The sequence below is a fragment of the Eupeodes corollae genome, chromosome 2 (assembly GCF_945859685.1).
Source record: "Eupeodes corollae chromosome 2, idEupCoro1.1, whole genome shotgun sequence".
NCBI classification, from domain to species: Eukaryota; Metazoa; Arthropoda; class Insecta; order Diptera; family Syrphidae; genus Eupeodes; species Eupeodes corollae.
In genome coordinates, this window is record NC_079148.1 from 123,764,902 (window position 1) to 123,785,266 (window position 20,365).

General features: G+C 34.6%; 4 protein-coding genes across 5 annotated transcripts in view; 3 read left to right on the forward strand and 1 right to left on the reverse strand.

The window, feature by feature from the left end:
• Window positions 1-20,365, forward strand: part of LOC129946277 (calcium-binding protein E63-1) — a 435,397-nt gene that overhangs the window by 201,566 nt on the left and 213,466 nt on the right. The gene's annotated exons all lie outside the window — the stretch shown is intronic.
• On the forward strand, window positions 950-2,558 carry LOC129945227 (jerky protein homolog-like). Its single transcript, XM_056054888.1, has 4 exons — window positions 950-1,519; window positions 1,580-2,071; window positions 2,130-2,406; window positions 2,461-2,558. The coding sequence occupies exons 1-4, from the start codon at window positions 950-952 to the stop codon at window positions 2,556-2,558; spliced, it is 1,437 nt and encodes a 478-aa protein (XP_055910863.1).
• On the reverse strand, window positions 3,067-4,485 carry LOC129946274 (selenocysteine insertion sequence-binding protein 2). The gene is made up of 3 exons (XM_056056406.1): window positions 3,853-4,485; window positions 3,490-3,710; window positions 3,067-3,413 (listed from the first exon to the last, which is right to left on the reverse strand). Exons 1-3 carry the CDS (start codon window positions 4,308-4,310, stop codon window positions 3,190-3,192), a joined length of 903 nt encoding a protein of 300 aa, XP_055912381.1. The 5' UTR covers window positions 4,311-4,485; the 3' UTR covers window positions 3,067-3,189.
• LOC129946268 (serine/threonine-protein kinase PRP4 homolog) lies at window positions 6,788-20,164 on the forward strand. Of its 2 annotated transcripts, XR_008781553.1 has the most exons (12): window positions 6,788-6,989; window positions 7,135-7,575; window positions 7,651-8,731; window positions 8,844-9,239; window positions 9,341-9,573; window positions 9,639-9,747; window positions 9,828-10,260; window positions 18,198-18,301; window positions 18,372-18,637; window positions 19,238-19,434; window positions 19,675-19,744; window positions 19,871-20,164. XR_008781553.1 is itself a non-coding variant. In XM_056056398.1 (9 exons), the coding sequence occupies exons 1-9, from the start codon at window positions 6,970-6,972 to the stop codon at window positions 18,573-18,575; spliced, it is 3,021 nt and encodes a 1,006-aa protein (XP_055912373.1). In that variant the 5' UTR covers window positions 6,788-6,969; the 3' UTR covers window positions 18,576-19,157. The 2 variants fall into 2 exon arrangements, 1 of the variants encoding a protein (XP_055912373.1); XM_056056398.1 differs by lacking the exons at window positions 19,238-19,434; window positions 19,675-19,744; window positions 19,871-20,164 and having other exon boundaries at window positions 18,372-19,157.

Here is a 20,365-nt window from a genome sequence, read left to right on the forward strand (position 1 = left end):
CAACTTCTGTACAAAACAATATCAATCAATAGCTTACGCCATACATTTGGCATTAGTAAGAAGCGCTAGTAAAACGGTGGTAAGAGCTTAAAAAATATTCCGTCGGTCAATAGATGTCGCTATGTATATGAACTAAAAAGTTATATCGAAATATTACAGGCTCTTTGTTAATGCACCCGTCTTTTCAGTGAACATTTAAAAAAAAGAACTACAAAGGCGAAGACGTGTTGATTCCACGGTTACCTTTGATTCCGGACGGAATGACAGAATAATAAAAACTTTAGTTTCGGAAATATTTTGTTTAGTAAATTATACTAATAATTTTGACAGGACAACGTCTGTCGGTTCTGCTAGTAAAACAATAACATTCTAAGACGAAATTAAAACTTCATGGACATTTTAGAAGTACAGTACTGTCTGGGTAGCGTGAACACTGGACTGCGTGAACACCTGGCTCGCATGAACACCAATTGTTATATACAGAGCACTCTATAGCGTGAACAACAAAACCTCGATAGCATGAACAACTTATTTATGCTCCTATGTCCTATTTCGGGGATTTCCCTTTATTTAAGAAATCGTACTTTTACACACACGTACAAACACATTTTTGCATCGCATACTCAGTTGCTATAAAAAAACGATTCACTTTTGAACACGTGAAACTAGCTTCTTTTCTTTGAATTTTGTTTTTCGTCTATCAAGTTTATTTAACGTGCAACAATGTTAACAAAAAAAACCAAAGTTCTTGTCGTTGAAAGAAAAAGGTGACATTATCGCGAAACTTGGAAGAGGTGTAGCCCCATCCATTTTATCCCGGGAATATTCTGTCGCAAAATCTACAATTTCGGCCATAAAAAAAAACAAGGATAAACTCCTTAAAGTGGTGGCCACTAGCCAAATCAGCTCCTTAAAAAGAAAAACTTTAAAACAGGGTGATTACCCTCGCATGGAACGGATGCTTTATAAATGGTATAAACGTCAAAAGAATCTACCAGTTGGTGGTGAGATGCTAAAAGAAAAGGCAAAATTGTTGCACGAAAAACTAGAAGAGGAAGGAGGCTTCAATGGTAGTTCTGGTTGGCTAGATGGATTCAAATCACGTTTTGGTGTTCGGCTTCTTAAAATCTGTGGAGAGAAACTATCATCCGATCACAGCGCAGTTGCACCATTCAAAAATAATTTTGCGAAGACTATCCATGAGCTTCAGCTATCTCAGAACCAAATTTATAACGCTGATGAGTCGGGTTTGTTTTGGAAGTTGTTGCCTGAAAAAACGTATGTGGCTAGAGAAGAAAAAACCTCTCCAGGTAGAAAAGTTGAAAAAGCCAGAATTACATTCTTAGCATGCACTAACGCTACTGGTCTTCACAAAATTAAGCCGATGATCATTGGAAAATCCAAAAAACCTCGTTGCTTCAAAAATTTTGACATTCCTGTTGATTACCGTAGCTCCAAGAATGCATGGATGACTACCGATATTTTCAAAGATTGGTTTCATAACTTATTTGTTCCTCAGGTAAGACACATTATGAAAAGGTATTGATTTACAAAAAGAGGCTCATACATTTTTTATCAGGTGCAAGATTTCTTACGAAAAGAAGGCTTGCCGATAAAAGCTGTTTTACTACTCGACAACGCACCATGTCATCCTTCGGAGGCCTTATTAAAAACAGATGATGGCTCTATATTCACAATGTACATGCCACCAAACGTGACACCGTTGATTCAGCCAATGGATCAAAATGCAATTCGTGTTACAAAGCTGTATTATAGAAAAAGTCTCTTACGATTAGCTGTTGGAAAAAAAGATGTTTTGAATTTCTTGAAGTCGTTAACTATAAAGGACGCAGTTTCTTTATTCGCAATAGCATGGAGTCAGTTAAAACCAGATGTTATAGAAAAATGTTGGCGCAATATTTTACCACAGATTTGTATGTATGACATAGAAACACAAAGTTCAGATGAAGAGGAAGATACCCCTCTTAATTTACTAAGAGACAAGTTTAGGCAGCAGCAATTGGAAGAAATAAATGAATTGCAAAACTTACTACAAATTATTATCCCAGAGGTTTGTCTCATATGATTTAGAAATTAAATCATAGATATTAATTGATTATGTAATTTAGGCAACGCCGACTGTTACGGATATCAACACATGGAACGCAATTGATGATACAGTAGAGCTAAATGAAAGTGAATTAGAGCTAATAACATCTGATGAAGATGAAATTGACGAACCTGAGAATCAAACCAAAATAACTGCGTCAGAAGCAATTCAGATTTTTGATAAGGGGATAGAGTGGGCTGAAGAAAATACGTCTGACTATTCAGATATCCTTGTTTTAAAAAAAATGCGTGAAAGAGCTGTGCTGAAGGTGCTGGCAAATAAAAAAAAACAGACATGTATTAAAGATTATTTTAAATTAAAAAAAAAATAAAATAAAACTTCAATTAAAGTATACGGAAACTGTTGTCAAAGTGTATTTTTCTTGACGGGTAAAATATTGGATTGTGTGAACAACCTGGTTTGCATGGACAGTCTGTGCAATAATTAGTTCACGCTATCCAGACAGCACTGTATATGAATTTTTAAGAGTCAACAATATGTATTTTATATGAATGATCACTTTAAACCATACGTCTTATATATAAAGCGTGAGTCAACTTTAAGGTGGGTAATATAATGTCTGGCCAATAATAATTAAAAGCTCTGCTAAACGCCAAGTAATACTTTTCAAGTGTTGGTTACTTATAGCACTCTATAATCGTTTGAAATGACCGTAGAAACGTTTTTAAAGTTAATAAGCCTTTTGGAAACTATACTTTACCTTAATTAACACTCAGTCGCAATGATAACACCAGAGATTTATTTTGAAACAAGTTGGTTTATATATATTGGATAAGAACGCACCGAAATATTTTCAGTTTTGTTTCTATTAAAATGTTTAGGAGTATACAAAAGAAATTTCTTATAACTCAACCCCATGGAACCAAAAATTATTAAATTTGGGTCCGTCTTAACATTTCAGTAGAAGGCTATCAATACAAATAAAATTAACAATATAGAAGTGCTGTAGATATTTTATTTCATAGAAAACTTAAGCATTATAATTTTTCTTTTTTTTTTGTACTTATGTACTTGTCTTAACAATTAAAATGCCTTATTAAAAAAATTGAAAAATTGTTTTATTTAAAAAGATTGGAATATTTAGATTTTTCAACTGCCAGTCTCTCAACTAATTGGTAAAAGCTATCTTGAGCTCCATCATAATCAATTATCCCAACACAACTAGTGGGACATTTTTGATGCAGTACATAACTAAGTTTCCTTCTTTGAAACGCAAAGACACATGGTATATCAGATTTTGTGCATTCTTCTTTTATTTCCAAGATTATATTGTCTATTCCCTCTGAAAAATAAATAAAATCAAAATCAATTGAAATGTACTTTCCTCAAATAAGTATTCAATTAACATGAAACGTTACCTTCAAAGTCACACTTCTCACAATCCGTTGCAATAATAACACATTTGATTTTCTCGATTTTCATTTGAACTTGAACTTCTCGGAATCCTATGACGATTCTTCGTCGAGATTTTCCCTTAAAATTGTTTATTTTAAAAGCACGTTTTTGGAAATGATTTAATTTTCTGAGGAGTGTTTCAACTACTCCGTTGAGCTCTTCAGATGTGGTATTATCACAATATCTACAAAAAATCAAATTCATTATTTTTAATTCTTTTAAAGAATAAAAGTATTTACATTCAGTCTTTTTTTTACCTTTTAAATTCAGGTAAATTGTGTGACAGGCGCCTAAACAGGCGACTAAAACAAAAAATATAAACTTACTCTCGAAATCTTCTAGAGTGGACATTCTTCTTTGTACTTGTACTTGGAGCTTCTTCTTGTAAAGTCAGATTTTCTAGTTTATCTGCAATTTCTGATCCTGCAGGTAAGAGAAATTCTCTGCTGGAACTATTCTCAGTTTCAATGTGTGATCTTTTATGCAATCTATACTTTAAAATACATTTCTTCAGCTTGGACTTTTTCTTTGCTTTCGATTTCCTTACTGATTTCTTTTCAGCTTTGTAAATGGCCAAAGCAGTTGGTTTTTGTTTTGATAATCTCTTCTGCTTGTAGTGACATCTTATATTTATAAATTGACTGAGATTCGGTATTTGTTGGGATCTTTTATATTTCTTAATTGTAGGAACTTGACTGCTTTGACAAAACTGATTATAGGTATTCTCATCGATGAGCCGTAACTTATCCGAAGTAACACCGAAACCGGCTGTAGATTTACTCATTTTGTTTGTTTGATTTCTTTAAAAACAAATGACTTAGCCATGAAAAGACAATTTGCCAAGTTTTGAAGTAGAAAATAAAATGAAATAAATTGTATGAAAGTTCGTTTATTATTTGTTTATTTAAATTATTAAAAAATTAACATTGATGATCGATTTGTATTTGTTTACTCTAAATTCTATTTTCTAATCGTCAAATTTTGTCGTCAATTTCTGACAGTTCTTTATTGTTTTTGTTTACGGTATGTCTCCACTCTCCAAAACCAGGGTTGGCTCGATTTTTAAATAACAGGTACTTAAGCCTAGTACATACTTCCTCGTGAAGTGAACGTTCGCCAGTTGAGAAAGTGAACTTTTGACATTGCTCACTGGTACACACTTGTGAGTACACGTTGTGAACATGAACAAACCAAATGTCAAAGCTTCACCAACAGTTCCCGTACATTTTGCACGTGAATTGCCCGTGAACGAAAACTCTCCACTTTGTTCTCCACTCAGCTTCACGAGCAAGTTCACGGGTGAACCAAAAACTGAAATTTGTATGGGTTCACGAGATGGTTCACAAGTATGTACTAGGCTTTACTAAGAACTATTGTTTGCAAATATTTATTACTTACTTACCCTGAGGCTCCACAAGAGTAAAGCCTAGTACATACTTCCTCGTGAAGTGAACGTTCGCCAGTGGAGAAAGTGAACTTTTGACATTGCTCACTGGTACACACTTGTGAGTACACGTTGTGAACATTTGACTTCAGCTTCACCAACAGTTCAGCCTAGTACATACTTGTGAACCATCTCGTGAACCCATACAAATTTCAGTTTTTGGTTCACCCGTGAACTTGCTCGTGAAGCTGAGTGGAGAACAAAGTGGAGAGTTTTCGTTCACGGGCAATTCACGTGCAAAATGTACGGGAACTGTTGGTGAAGCTGAAGTCAAATGTTCACAACGTGCACTCACAAGTGTGTACCAGTGAGCAATGTCAAAAGTTCACTTTCTCCACTGGCGAACGTTCACTTCACGAGGAAGTATGTACTAGGCTTTCCCGTACATTTTGCACGTGAATTGCCCGTGAACGAAAACTCTCCACTTTGTTCTCCACTCAGCTTCACGAGCAAGTTCACGGGTGAACCAAAAACTGAAATTTGTATGGGTTCACGAGATGGTTCACAAGTATGTACTAGGCTTAAAATCCAATCCAACTTCTCTTCCGCAATCTCATCCGCAATCCAGTGTTTTTTTTTTTTGACTGGGCATATTATGTCTTGCCATGAGCAACCTCAAATGTCACATTTGACACAACGGTTAATTTGTTGTTTACTTTTTTGTTGATTTACCTTTTGTGTCGGTAGTGGTTGTTTTTTTAACAAAATTAAATTTCACAATTACACAAAAATTAGCCCTATTAAGAAAATGAATGCTGGTTAAGAAGATGGAGGAACTACAATAGCTAACTATTCAAGCGGATAAAATAAAACACGGGTTATGGGTGAATCCATTTCTTGAAGTAAGGGAACTTCATGATTTGGAAGCGCACCTACTTAACTATGGGAGGACTGTGCAGACTATAAGAATTTTTGTAGGATGTCGGTCAACAAAAATATCTTTTTAGGGATTTTTGTTCACAACCTCTTTAAAACTAATCGAAATTCCAGAAATAGTATTATTTTATTATATCAGTGGTTATTTAAAAAAGTTTTTAAAACATTTAAAATGGCGGCTGTGATTATTTATAACAATAGTTGTATACGTTCAAATAGTTTTTGCGATATATTCATATTCAGCCCAAAGTCAGCAGTGAAAAACCAGCCTAAAAAATAGTCAGATAATTTTTAATAACAAATGATCTATTCAATAAAGAAATATACTAATCAATGGAAATCACTTGTCCATATTTAACATTTTAAGCTATGGGCTCTCTTGTACAAATTTCGGTTAAAAAACACATTTGAAAATATACTGAAAAAAATAAATTGGGTGGCGCAACAGTCCGTTGAGAACTAGGGCCTAGTGACTTACAACTCTCAACCATTCCTGTGTGCGAGTAATTTTGTAATTAATGGAGGAGAGCTACAGTTTAAAATGGAATCCGAACGGCTAAAGAAAGCACTTTTTCATGACAAGAGTTACTCTTGGAGAATTTGTTAATTCCTCGCAAGAGAAAGTGAAAAGACTTTAGATGGCGTATGCAGGATCGAACCTAAGACCTCTAGCATGACAGCCCAACGCACCAACCATCATACCACGGGTAATACTTTGAAAATAAACTATAAGCCGGAAAAATCAAGGATAAGATGACTTTCTGCGAGAATAAACTAAAGTTTTTGCCTTTTTCTTTAATAAGTAATATCTACTATCACATCAACCTAGTTGTCAACAGATGTCAGCAGTATCGTCAAGTTGTTCAAACAACCGCTGCACAAAACAAATGTCAATCAAGACGCTTGTCATCTTGTCAAACTTTTCTCCCTACTCAACTACAACGAAACACGTACATCTTCGCGTACTACATAAATTTTCACATTTGTTTGTCCTTTTTCTCTACAACAAATTTTATTTTCAATTAAATAAAAACAATCATACATAAAATAAATAAAATTGAGCTTCATTAAGCTCAAATTCTGCATTTAATTAACCCCAAAAAACAATAGACTAGCCTCGAAAATGTCCAGCGAAGATAATAGGTAAGTTTTAAAGCGCAAAATAGAAGTGACTTCAGTGAAAATTTCATCATATTTTAAGGTTATGTATGCTTAGATTTTAATTTATTTTTGTCTAATAAAACTTTTATAATTAAAACCTATTAATGCGAATAATAACATTGTTTAGTAATGATTCGAGCGATGAATCGGTGGGAGAGAAGCGCTTGAAAACATCGGGCTCAGTGGATAAACATAAACGTAGCAAAAAACATAAGAAACACAAAAAATCTGGCAAAGGTGAAAAATCCCATAAGAAACACAAGAAGTCCAAAAGACGACACAAGTCCAATGTCTCGGAAAGTGAAGATGATGATCATCGAAAATCGAGTGCTTCTCGTCGCAGCGGAGCTGGCGGGATAAATGAAAAGTTCACAGAAATCATGCAAAAGGCAAGTAGAGATCGTAGTTCGCTCCTCAAAGTCGAACATTCGAATGGCAATAAGTTCAGCATAAGGAAACCGAACATACAAACAGATGCCTCGAGTTTGGTTGAGGAGATAACCAAGACCATACAGAATAAGGTGATTCCGGCTATGGAAATAGTCTCTTCGGGAACTGAGAGTGAAGTGTAAGTATTCGATAAAAAAGGGTCACAGGGTGGGGCAGCTTATATTTCTTTCCATATACCTGCCATTTATTTTAGGAACGATGCCGATGTTGACGTTGCCAGTCCAGATGTGGCAATAATAGAAGATGAACTGAATCTGGAAGAGCTGATGCGCCAAAAAGCCCTTCTACAGGCTCGCTTAGGTGCCTACATGTCCGACACAGACGAAGAAAAAGCAAATGGTTCGTCAGTATCGAAGGAGGCATCCGCAAAGTCTCAGTTGGCTCGTTCCATTGAGGTGACTGTGCATAACAAAAGGCTCGAGGAGTCAAAGTCCGCATCTAAAACGAACTCTAGTAAAAATATTCATAAAATTTCCAAAACAAATGAACCCGATATTATTTTGTTGGATGATTCTAGTGGTGGTGTGCGAACGCCAGATCGCCATGCTGCCAAATCAGCCACAGCGGCATCAGGTAAACGTCATTCTAGGTCGTCGCCCAGTGAGGTCCGAGCACCACCGGAGAAACGTTCTCGAGCGAGAAAACCATCGTCTGGCGAACGAGATCGCAGTTCGAGACGAGGCGGTCAAAGCAAATCGCCGAGGGGAGCGCTCAGAGAAGATAGATCCAGTGATCGTCGGCGGGAAGATGGGTCACGGGGTCGTCATGATCAAACACATCAGCAACAAGTTCAACGAAGAGACAGTCGCCGAGACAATGATAATCGGTACAAAGTTGATCTGCGCACGGAAATAAATCGTGATAAAGAGAGGGAACGCGACACCAGCACCAGGAAGCCACGTGCCGATGGCGACCGCCAATGGCAGGATAACAAACAAGGGCAAAATGCCCGAGGCAGAGGACGGGACCGTGAACGTGATCGTGAGCGCTGGATGCGAGAGCGAAGTCACAGTCGCAGCAAAGTGGAATCGGATCGAAAGCGGGAGCAACGCGAAAGGGAAATGGAACGCTCTCGTGGTGATGGGTCCGTGGGGAGGAAAGACGAGCGACCCGATCGTTATCGCGGCTCGCTGAGTGAGGGTCAGAAGGATAGGCTCGCAGGCTCAAGCATTAGCAGCAGCGAGGAGGAACTCAATAACATTGACATTAATGACGACGATGATGAGGAGAAGATCATAGAAATGAGACGCAAGCGAAGAGAGGAGCTACTTAAGGTAAAATTATCATAAAAGTTAAGTCTTTTTAATTGATTTTATTAAATTAATCAAATTTGAAATTCAATTAAAGTCCGTTTAAATATGTGAAACTTTTTTTTTAACATTTCAGAAACTAGGAGGCAACCCCAAAGAAAGTGAGAGAAAATCACCATCCCCGCCACCATTGCAGGAAAAACAAAAAGATTCTCCTTCGCCAGTTAAGAGAAAAGTAGAAGAAGAACCATCCCCACAGCGGCAACGAGTTTCCACTAAATTCCCAATTCATCTCCATGATGAACAATCAACGGACACAACGCACACTCCTCCTCCGGTAAAAAACAAAAACAACGATGACGAAGAGGAAGAAGAAGAAGACTCAGAAACTGGCCTAAAAAGATATTCCGTAGATGAAAGTACAAAAGAACTACCAGTTACGACGGCAACGAGTACGACTACGACCACGACGACAGGCAAACGACCCGAATGGGATATGTTTGCTGATCAAGATGTCGATTCTAACTTCGATGTGAGTTTGTTTGTAACTGTCGGACACAAAGAAAGCCATCAGCATATCCAGTGAACTTTCTAATTCCTATCCTTTTTCTTCCATTTTATTTTTGTTTGCAGTCTCCGAGTACAATTATTCACAATAAGCATCAAACAGAGAATCCAGCTCTCACGGATAACTGGGATGATGCTGAGGGATACTACCGGGTGCGAATTGGAGAGACCCTCGACAATCGGTATGTGGTCAGTGGATACACTGGACAAGGAGTCTTCAGTAATGTCATTCGAGGTCGTGATCAAGCCAGAGGAAATGCTAATGTAGCCGTTAAAATCATTCGAAACAATGAGATCATGTAAGGACTCAGATCACCAACTTATTGATATATAAATCAGTATATTTGATGTATCAATTTTCTAGGCACAAAACGGGACTGAGAGAGTTAGAAATCCTAAAGAAACTAAACGATGCCGATCCGGAAGACCGGTTTCATTGTTTGCGTTTGTACCGGCATTTCTTTCATAAACAGGTAAGAACTTTAAACAAATAAATGACACACTTAAAAAAGAGTGGAACTTAATTTGGTTTTTATTTCTCTTCCACTCCTAGCATTTGTGTATGGTATTTGAACCATTGGCAATGAATCTGCGTGAAGTTCTCAAAAAATACGGCAAAAATGTCGGCCTTCACATTAAAGCCGTACGAAGTTATACCCAACAGCTTTTCCTTGCTCTGAAACTTCTCAAAAAAACTGGCATTCTACATGCGGACATTAAACCTGATAATATTTTGGTTAATGAAAGTCACTTGATATTGAAACTTTGTGATTTTGGTTCAGCATCGGCCATTAATGAAAATGAAATTACACCCTATTTGATATCACGTTTCTATCGAGCACCTGAAATCATTTTGGGAATTCCATACGACTATGGAATTGATATGTGGTCAGCAGGATGTACAATCTATGAATTGTACACTGGAAAAATATTATTCAGTGGAAAGAGCAACAATCAGATGTTGAAGTTCTTCATGGATTTGAAAGGTAAGATTTAAATAATCATTTAAAAATATGAGATAACATTTTTTAAAAACTAAACAAATAAGTACAAAGCTTTGTTAGTGCAATAATTGAAAATTTTTTCATTTTTTAAAAACTAAACAAATAAGTACAAAGCTTTGTTAGTGCAATAATTGAACTTTAATTAAATTTTTTTTTTTTCCCAAAGCTTACTAAACTACAGAGAATTTCAGTAAATGTTTTCTATTTTTTATTATTTTATTTAAGTAAAACAAAGTGTTTGTGAGTTTTAATCAAATTTTTAATCATGTAATATCGTTTAAAAGTCTGCCGTGAATTTTATGCAAATGTCGAATTTTCAACAATTCTGGAGCATAGATCAGGGGCCCTACTATGTAACTCTATTTTACAATGAAATTGCTCGAATTCGAAAAATTGTTACTATGTATCTGTTTGACTACTTTCGAACCAACGATAATCGAAAAGTTCTATTAGTGCCAACTATATTCTTATGAACTATCGAATAAACGAGGAACTACGTAATTCGAAAGTAGAATTTTAAAACAAGGCAAAATCGAAAATAATCACTGCATCGAATGTGTTTGCGAGCGAAGTTTCTTTTTCAAAATATAAGTTAATTGTTATATCTATGTTATCTACCACCTAAATTACACCAGGAATTCGTAATTTTTGCCAAAAATTGCGGTTGGACTATCGTTTCTCTTCCTGATTCATTTAAAAATTCATCATAGGTGCGAACATGATTTTTTCGAGTAAAGTCAAACATTCGGCAATTTTTTTTGACATTGCTGTACAATTCCAGCGTTCTTGTCACCACCGATTTGGTTTTGGTAACCTCCTGTTGCCAAAAATTTCAATGCTGCTGATAACTTAATCGGAACAGTATTTTGCCATGTCGGATGATATGGTGTTAAGTAACAACATAAATCCCTCTTTAGAAAGACGATAAGTCTTAACGAAACTAAAATAATAGTATGTATATTTTTCATTAAGAATACCTTCAAATGTTCTACTGTATATAAAGCGTGATTTTTTAAAAGCTATAAGTTATAGCTTAAACATTATTTGAATCGATAGTACAGTTCATATAATTTAATGTTTGAAGATTATATCATGCAAATATCGACCTTAACTGCACCTCAAATTGTCCATCCGATAAGTCCAATTTGGGCATACTCTTTCCGACATTTTGTTGTTTTCCAATGCATAAATTGAAGCGGCTTGTCTGTATAGACATGAGCTTTAACATAGCCCCACAAAAAATAGTCGAAAGGCGTTAAATCACACTATGTAGGCAGCCAATTGGCCATCTTGTTGAAACCACATGTCATGGAAGTCAAGCTCTTGCATTTTGGGATATCATCTCACTTTAGCGCTCACCATTCACATTTACGTTACGATTCGCATCATCTATCAAGAAGTAGGCTCCAATAATACCATAAACCGCACCAAACTGTGATGCATTGGTAGCTCTTGCTTAGGTGGTAATTTTGCTTATTTACTTAGCCATTCAACCAGAAATGAGCCTCATCGCTGAACAAAATTTGTCGATAAAAAAGCGGATTTTCTGCCAACTTTTCTAGGGCCCATTCACTGAAAATTCGACGTTGTGGCAGATCGTTCGGCTTCAGTTCTTGCACGAGCTGTATTTTATACGGTTTTACACCAAGATCTTTGCGTAAAATCTTCCATGTGGTCGAATAACACAAACCCAATTGCTGCGAACGGCGACGAATCGACATTTCACGGTCTTAAGCAACACTCTCAGAAACAGACGCAATATTCTCTTCTGTACGCACTGTACGCATTCGTGTGGTTGGTTTAATGTCCAATAAAGTAAACTGAGTGCGAAACTTGGTCACAATCGCATTAATTGTTTGCTCACTTGGTCGATTATGTAGACCATAAATCGGACGTAAAGCGCGAAACACATTTCGAACCGAACACTGATTTTGGTAATAAAATTCAATGATTTGCAAGCGTTGCTCGTTAGTAAGTCTATTCATGATGAAATGTCAAAGCATACTGAGCATCTTTCTCTTTGACATCATGTCTGAAATCCCGCGTGATCTGTCAAATACTAATGCATGAAAATCCTAACCTCAAAAAAATCACCCTTTAATATAGAATTTAATTAAAGTCGCAATCGTTATTTGTTCTTGAAATATTTGGAGTCACCCAAAATACCTTTTTTTTTAAATTGCTACAGTAAAAATTAAATTTTTTTTAAAGCCATTTCTGCATTTTATGTTTGATGGACTACAAAAAATGATATCCCGAACGTATGGACGTAGAATTTTGAATGGCCAATTTTGAAATGATTTGAAACACAAAAATAGGATGCATTAAACTGTAGTAATGTTTATTTATTTAAATATCGAAACTGTTGCGGAAGGTTAATGCGCGTTTGCAATAATTATATAAAGTACACCATCCTCCGTTTAATGTTTCGTAAAGTCTGCTTGGAGAAATGTAGCTCTCATCAAAATAGAGTCGGCGGATTTCCTGCAGTATTGGGCAAATGGCAATGAAATTGTTTATATCTTCATTGCCTCTTTTATTGCAAAGCCAACAGATTTGGGGTTAATCTGCTCAATGAGGCATAAAGTTTAAGTTAAAAACTTTAACGCGTACTCTAAATATGTAGCTTATAATTTCAGCCGAGTATTCATTACGAAAATAGTTCATTCCTGAAGAAATTTGGTGATTGAGGTTCTTATAAGTGCGACTAGACAATGTTGAATTCGCTCTGGATATATGTTGGTTATAAATCTAAACATACCGTGTCATTCATCAACATTTGACTCCAATAATGATAGATGAGCTGCATGAGAATGAGGTAGTTTATTCCAGTCCTTGAATGGAGAAGCGTTAGTTTGCAACAGCCTTGTAACTTGTGAATACTTGTTCCATTTGTTCTCATAACCCTTATCATATAATCATAGTTGGCTTTTAGATTTCTTGTGTACAGAGGCATTATACCAGATTCCACATAGATAGCATAGTTAGGCGTTGAGTTAGGTAGTCTGAATAATCGTTTTGAAGAAATATCTCTGCACTGATTTAAACATCTCGAGATTTATATAGCCGAAAACCTGAGCACCATAGCACATAAAAGTGTTGATCGTTGCATGAAAAACACGGTTTGCAAAGAACCTAGTCCACGTCATACTCAAGGCTAGTTTTCCTTTATTACTTTTTTGTTTGGCATGTTTTGAAAAATTGAGATTGTGTGTTATCCAAACACCCAGGTACTTAAATTGCTGACCAACGTCGATGTTTATATTATTGAGAGACCATTTTTCGTCGGGTTGTCTTCTCATTTGACGTGCTTCAAAAATCCTCACCTTTGTCTTTCTTGTATTGATGATTAACCCCCATTTCTCGCAAAATGCCTGTTTATTTGTAATTGCAGAGTGTAAGGGTTTTCGGCTAGTAGTACTAAGTCATCAGCATATAACAGAGCTTTAATTTGTATATCAGCAAACAAAGCAAAAAGTAATGGGCTTAAAATACAGCTGTGTGGAGCACCTGCAGTAGTTTCAAACCATTCTGAGAAGTCCGTTCCATCCCATACAGATGCACTTGATGAAGCAAGAAATTTAGAGTACATGGTTAAAAATTTACGGGAGATTCCTATCGTTGAAAGCTTCTACAGCAAAGCCTGTCTGTTAACTTTGTCAAATGCTGCCTTGAAATCAAAAGATTCACATACAGTGTTGGCTAAAACATTAGCAACTAAAAATTACTCATTCAAAAATTAATAACTTAAACAATTAATACATTATTATTTGCTTCTAAATAGATCACACGATAAAATAGTTTTCATAACGATTCATTAAATATGACATAAGTAGGACAATTAACCCAATTTTCTTTTGGTCAAAACAAAAGCAACATTTTATTGGCATCTGCTGAAAGAGAAAGAGTTCTCTCATTAATTGAGAAAAGTTAGTCGGTTAACTACAAAATTCATTGCTCATATTAAAGTTGTTGGCATACAAGTGCAGTTAAATCGATTTATTGGGTATTTGGTATTTAGTTCACGGGCTTAGCTTAATCGGAGTTCTTTAATTAAATTGCCGGAAACAAATACTCCAACGAAATAAAAGAATATAAAAGTGGAATAAGTCAAATTAAAATATTGGAAAAATATTCCATTCCAAAATTATTGATTTGCCGATCAATACAATTTTACAAATCCAAAAATTAATTCCAAATAGTTCATCGAGGTGGTACACCAAGAAAAACAACAAAACGAGAGGATTCTACAATCAATAAAATCAATTGAAAAAGACCCTTTTATATCATCGAGAGAAATTCAAAACCAACTCTACCTGAACTTAAACGCGATAGCAATTCGGGGACGAGCTGTTGATGGTGGACTAAAATCTTTCAAAGTTGTAAAAAAGTCTTTTATTTTCACCAAAAATAAGCTGGTGAGATTAAACTTTGCTGATGACGACATTAACTGGACTGTTGGAAAATGGAGGAACGTGTTGTTTTCGGACTAGTCCAAATTAAATTTCAAGGGTTACAAAAGACACTAAATCCATGTTCCACCAAAGTTACTGTGAAATACCGAGGTAGTAACGTAATGGTGTGGGGATATTTTTCAAGGCATGGACTGGGACCGATTCACCAAATAGATGGTACAACGGATCGTTTTATATTCCGCGACATTTTGCAAAATATAATGCTGCCAAACGCTGAGAATCAGTTGCTTCTGAAATGAATATTTCAGCAGGACAACAACCCAAAGCACACGTCCAATACGGTTAAGATGTGGTTTGAAGAAAACCGTATTGAAGTTTTACAACGACCAAGACAGTCCCCAGATCTCAACCCCATAGAAAATCTATAGGTGCGTGTCCAACTGAGAGTACTTCTGCTAGTTAACTGTCAAGAGCTATTCTATTTATTTATTTATTCCTCTTTCAAGTTACAATACTTTATGGAGACTACATTAAAATCAAACATTATATTTACAAATTGACAGTGGTATAAACATAGTGTTACAACAATTTCAATACATCTTTCTTGATATCTTATCTATTTTTATTAAAACCAATTACAAACTCCAATTCTTTCAAAATAATACAAGAAGCAGTTATTGGATTATGTTTCGTATAATTTGTGCTATGGAAAGGAACAGGTAGAAAGTTACCATTTCTAGGACGCAAATTCCGAGATGGAACATAGATATTAAACTGAGACAACAAAAATGAACAATTTATGTTAGAGTTGAGCACATATTAAGCAAAGAGTACTGAATACAATTTTCTTTTAGATACTAAAGGTTTTAAGTCAATTAAAGTACATCTGGTCTCATGAGGTGGCATATTGAATAATTATAAAGCTTTCGTAAAGTAAATTTTGTAAATCTCTTCCGGATCCTTTTCAATCCTTAAAATACTTGATTGTGTAAAGGGATTCCATATTATGCAACATTATTTAAGTAAAGGTCTTACAAGGGAAAAGGAAAAATTCATATTCGAGTCAAAAATCACACCAAGATCCCTTTGAAAACGTAACAATACTACACTTTTTACATTAAAATTTAAACCATTTATGAAACACCACTATGTAATATTATCAATATCCAATTGAATTTTATTAGCATCTGATAAAGAACTTACTGAACTAAAAATCTTGAGAGCAACAGCGTATAAAAGACATCTAGAACTTTTAATACAATTCGGTAAATCATTTATAAATAAAATGAAAAGGAGTGGTCCAAGATGACTACCTTGTGGTACACCGGAAAAATTTTGTATTTCATTTGAAAGAACATTACCAATTTTAACATATTGCCTTCGTCCAACCAAATAGCTTCTGATCCATTTAAGGAGATTCGAGTGGAAGTCAAGCATTTCAAGTTTTTTTCGAGAGAAAATTATGTTCCGATCAAACGCCTTGAGAGATTACATCCACTTGAAAACGATTTTCTAAACAACCAAGACAGTAATTTGTAAAAATTGCTAAATTTGTTGCACTACTCATAAAGCCATGCTGATGCAGGGAAATATGGTTTTGAACTAAACTATAAAGTTTAATTTTAACAATTGCTTCAAATAATTTGGAGATTAGCTGAAGCTTAGCAATAGGTCTATAATTTTCCACAGATGCTTTAGATCCAGATTTATGCAAAGGAGTTATCAGATAATGTTTCCATGTATCTACGAATACTTCTTGTTTCAAGGACAAATTAAAAATAAATCAACGTTAGCACATTCTAAATGTGAATGTTGTCCACATATATCACACGATAAAAAAGTCGAATCGGAAATGACCTTTATATTGCATTTGGAATTATTCATTGTTAATAGAGTTAAAAAAAAAACAGAACCGGTTTGTTAAAAGCAGTCGAGAGACTCGACGAAGAGACAAATTTCAGAAATTTTGTTATCGCGAGTTTTCTGCTAGAATATTAAGAGATTTCTTGCTAAGGGTACTCTCATAATTATACTCACTTGATAGTTTTCTTCTGCTAGCATAATATCAGTTGGCCATTTATTATTACAAGCGAAGGGTTGTAGCTGCTTTAATTATCGGCACTGTTCTTAACAAGTAAAAAAGAATTAAAAAAATGGTTGGGTCAAACCGTGGGTAGATCGTAACCAATTCGGTGCGGGGTCTGTTCTTTCAAGAGAGCTTCAAGTTGAAGATCCGAAAGAAGTTTCGAATTTTCTGCTGTTTGTCAGTCAGTGAAATTTAAAATTACTTTATGACTCCAAAAGGTGAAGTTCCATGGCAGTACAGACACATTACCCTGAATAATTAAAAAATTAAAGAGGTACTTACCAGATTCGATATAGTTTCAGAATGCATTAAAAATCGAATAAGACACTGCAGAGCCTGAAAATAGGGCGACTTATTGCTAAATAATTCGTCAGTTCCTGCTCCACTTTTTTTTTTTTACTTTTTTTAATTCTTGGGACATCTGTAATATTTGTTAACGATTATAAAAATTTTTTTTTGAAAATAAAAATAAATACCACCTGGATTCTTAAGTTATGAAGATTTCTTTTTATTTCGTTTTAAGAACACGAGAACTGGTTCGAATATTCGGTTAATATTACACTTTTTTTATTTCTATGGCGAAATGATTTATCCGTAATTCAACTTGACTCATATTTTTCAATAAGTTGATTGGTTTTCTCCAATCTCCACTGCGTGTTTACTCGCGACAGCTACTCGCAAAATACGAACTGTGTTGATATTCCGCGACCTTATCCCGGATAGTGGTAAACACATGTTTCCACTTGCGAGTAACTTTCAAAGAGATCTAATGTCGAGAGTTATTATTCAATTCTCCGCGAGCTACTCCAGACTATCTCCAATTGCGAGATGGCTCACGAGAGCAGCTTGAGAGGGACTCGCAGCACGTTCACTCTCAAATGTACACCCACCTTATGGGAAATTGTAGATCGACGAATTATGAGGACTAATTGAAATAATAAAGAACGATCTATTTGATAATAAGCATTTTAATTGACCCCATGCCTCAAAGGTTTGCTGAAGTGATTAAAAACAAGGTGCTTGCCACCAAATATTAGCAATATTTTAGTAATACTAAACCAAAATATTTTTTAAAGTTGCTTTTGTTTTGACCAGCCTAATATTAAACTAATTGTTCTTTATTTAATGAAGTATTACAAAAACAATTTTATTTTATTTTTCATTACAAAATGAAAATATTTATTTAAATTTTAAGAATTTTAAACACGTTTTTTTATTATTTAATAATCGATTTAATTAAAGTTGCTTTTGTTTTAGCCAACTCTGTATTTCCAAATTAACATAAAATATTTTATTTGTGAATCTGAGATCAAATTACCGAATTCAAAAATGAAATAAACCTTTGAATGTTATCTTATATCATGCACCGAAAAACATGTTCTTTAAAGAAAAAAAAACAACAATTTTTATATTCTCAGGCAAAATTCCCAACAAAGTCGTTCGCAAAGGTCAATTCAAAGACCAACACTTTGATCAAAGTTGTAATTTCCTCTATCACGAAATTGACAAAATTACAGAGAGGGTAAGTTTCAAAACTTTTCTTGTTTTTTTTCGTGTATTTATTTTTATATTATTTATATTTTTTAAAATAGGAAAAAATTGTGGTGATGCCAGTTATAAAACCATCGAGAAATCTACAAAATGAATTGATCGCTGATCAAAATTTACCCGATGACCAACACCGCAAAGTAACCCAACTTAAGGATCTACTTGATAGTATTTTTGCTCTTGATTTATCCAAACGCATCTCCCTTAACCAGGCTTTAACACATCCATTTATTCAGGAAAAAATGTAAAAAAACTAAAATGTACACAATTTTGCAATCCACAAACCACAACAACGGCAACAAATCATTATGTAATTTTTTCTCGCTCTTAAAAAAAAAAAAAAAAAAAAACAATATCAACCAACAACTAAACAAAAATTTAATGTACATTTTATTATAATTATATACATTTTATGTATTTGTTAGCAAACTAAGTAAGACACACAAACAAAATGTAGAAAATGATTCGACGTAGTGCTGTTTGTTAGTAGCAAAGCAAAACAAAACAAAATTAATTGGTGTTGCATAAAAAGAAAACAAAAATGATCCTCATTCACCCTACCCTACTACCCTCTCCCTACTCTCCCTTATTTAATTGTATTTGATTTTAAATTATAAATTATTTCAAAAATACATTCTCGAATGTATTACACACTCACCCACTAAACACTTAAACTTATAATTATCTTTGAAAAGCAAAAAAAAAACTTCTTAACAGTCTTTTGTGAACAAAAAATATAAAATCAAAAAATAGAACAAAAAAAAATATAAAAACAGAATGAAAGTCGATAAATAATTATAATTAAAAAACTGTAGTTCTGTCTCCAAAGAGTCAAGACTTTTTTATTTACTACTTCTTTGGCATTCGCAACAATTATACTTGGCTATAATTTCTATTCTACTTCTTCCAGACAGATTAACCAGAGGACGTGATCCACACTTGTTCTCCTCTTGCATTTGCATAGAGAGAAAAGTTTGAAGAGCTGACACGTTCGCGTTTTTGTTGTCGTCTAAGTCGTCGTCGTCGTCCTCCTCCTCCTACTCGTCGCAGTAAAATTTCGGCTAAGATCCGCTGGATTTCTTTATTGCAAAAAAAGAAATTAAACTGGTAATAATAATTGGACGGGTAGTAGTGCTTTTTGTTTGTATTTCTAACTTGGTCTTGAGTCATCTGGAAGGAGAGCTAAGGCAAATTCCACACATTTTAACTTAGCTCTCTATCACGATGTTTAATTCTCTAATGACCATCCAAAATATGTACATACCTAAATTATATCTCTCTCTCTCTCTCCATCAACTCATATTAAAGCATAAAGCCTAAACAAGCTCCTATGATTATCGTTTACAGAAACTGAAGGTAGTGTCAGCTGCGTTACCGTGTGACGTTGAAAAGTTTTAGAAATTTTGTGGTAGCTTACGTAAGTCAAAATGAGTCAAAATTCAAATTACAAAAAAAAATATTTTATTTTTATAAAAAGAAAAATTCAATTTAAGTTAAAAAAAATAATAACTTTTTCTTTTTTTTTCTTTCTTTTGTTTTACAGATGATGATGTACCTCAAAATTGAGCACACTACCTTGCTTGCTGAAAAAGCAACGCTTATATGGTGTTATGAGATGTTGCTCAAGAAAACAGCCAAAGATAAATTTTCTTGCTTTAAAAGCATGACTTGCAGTGAGCCGATAAAGCCGCTTAAAAACGAGTACCTACTCAAATTCTGTTAAAAAATAAAGAAAATAACCCTAAGAAAACGTCAAAACAGTAATTTTTGCAGTAAGAGTTAAAAATGGGTAGAACTTTGTATTTTTTATACGCATATTAAATTGTTTTCATATTTTTACTTGATTCATCGATCAAGTATTATCAAGCAATCGTTATCAGCAATATTTAATTTGTCCCTTATCCTTTTACTTCAATAGGATTTATATTAAAAATTGGCATTCAACCAACCTTAGAGTACACAAAATATTGTTTTTGAATTGTATCATTTTTTAAATTATTTTAACACTTTGACTGCAGCTGTCGACGCGTTGTCGACA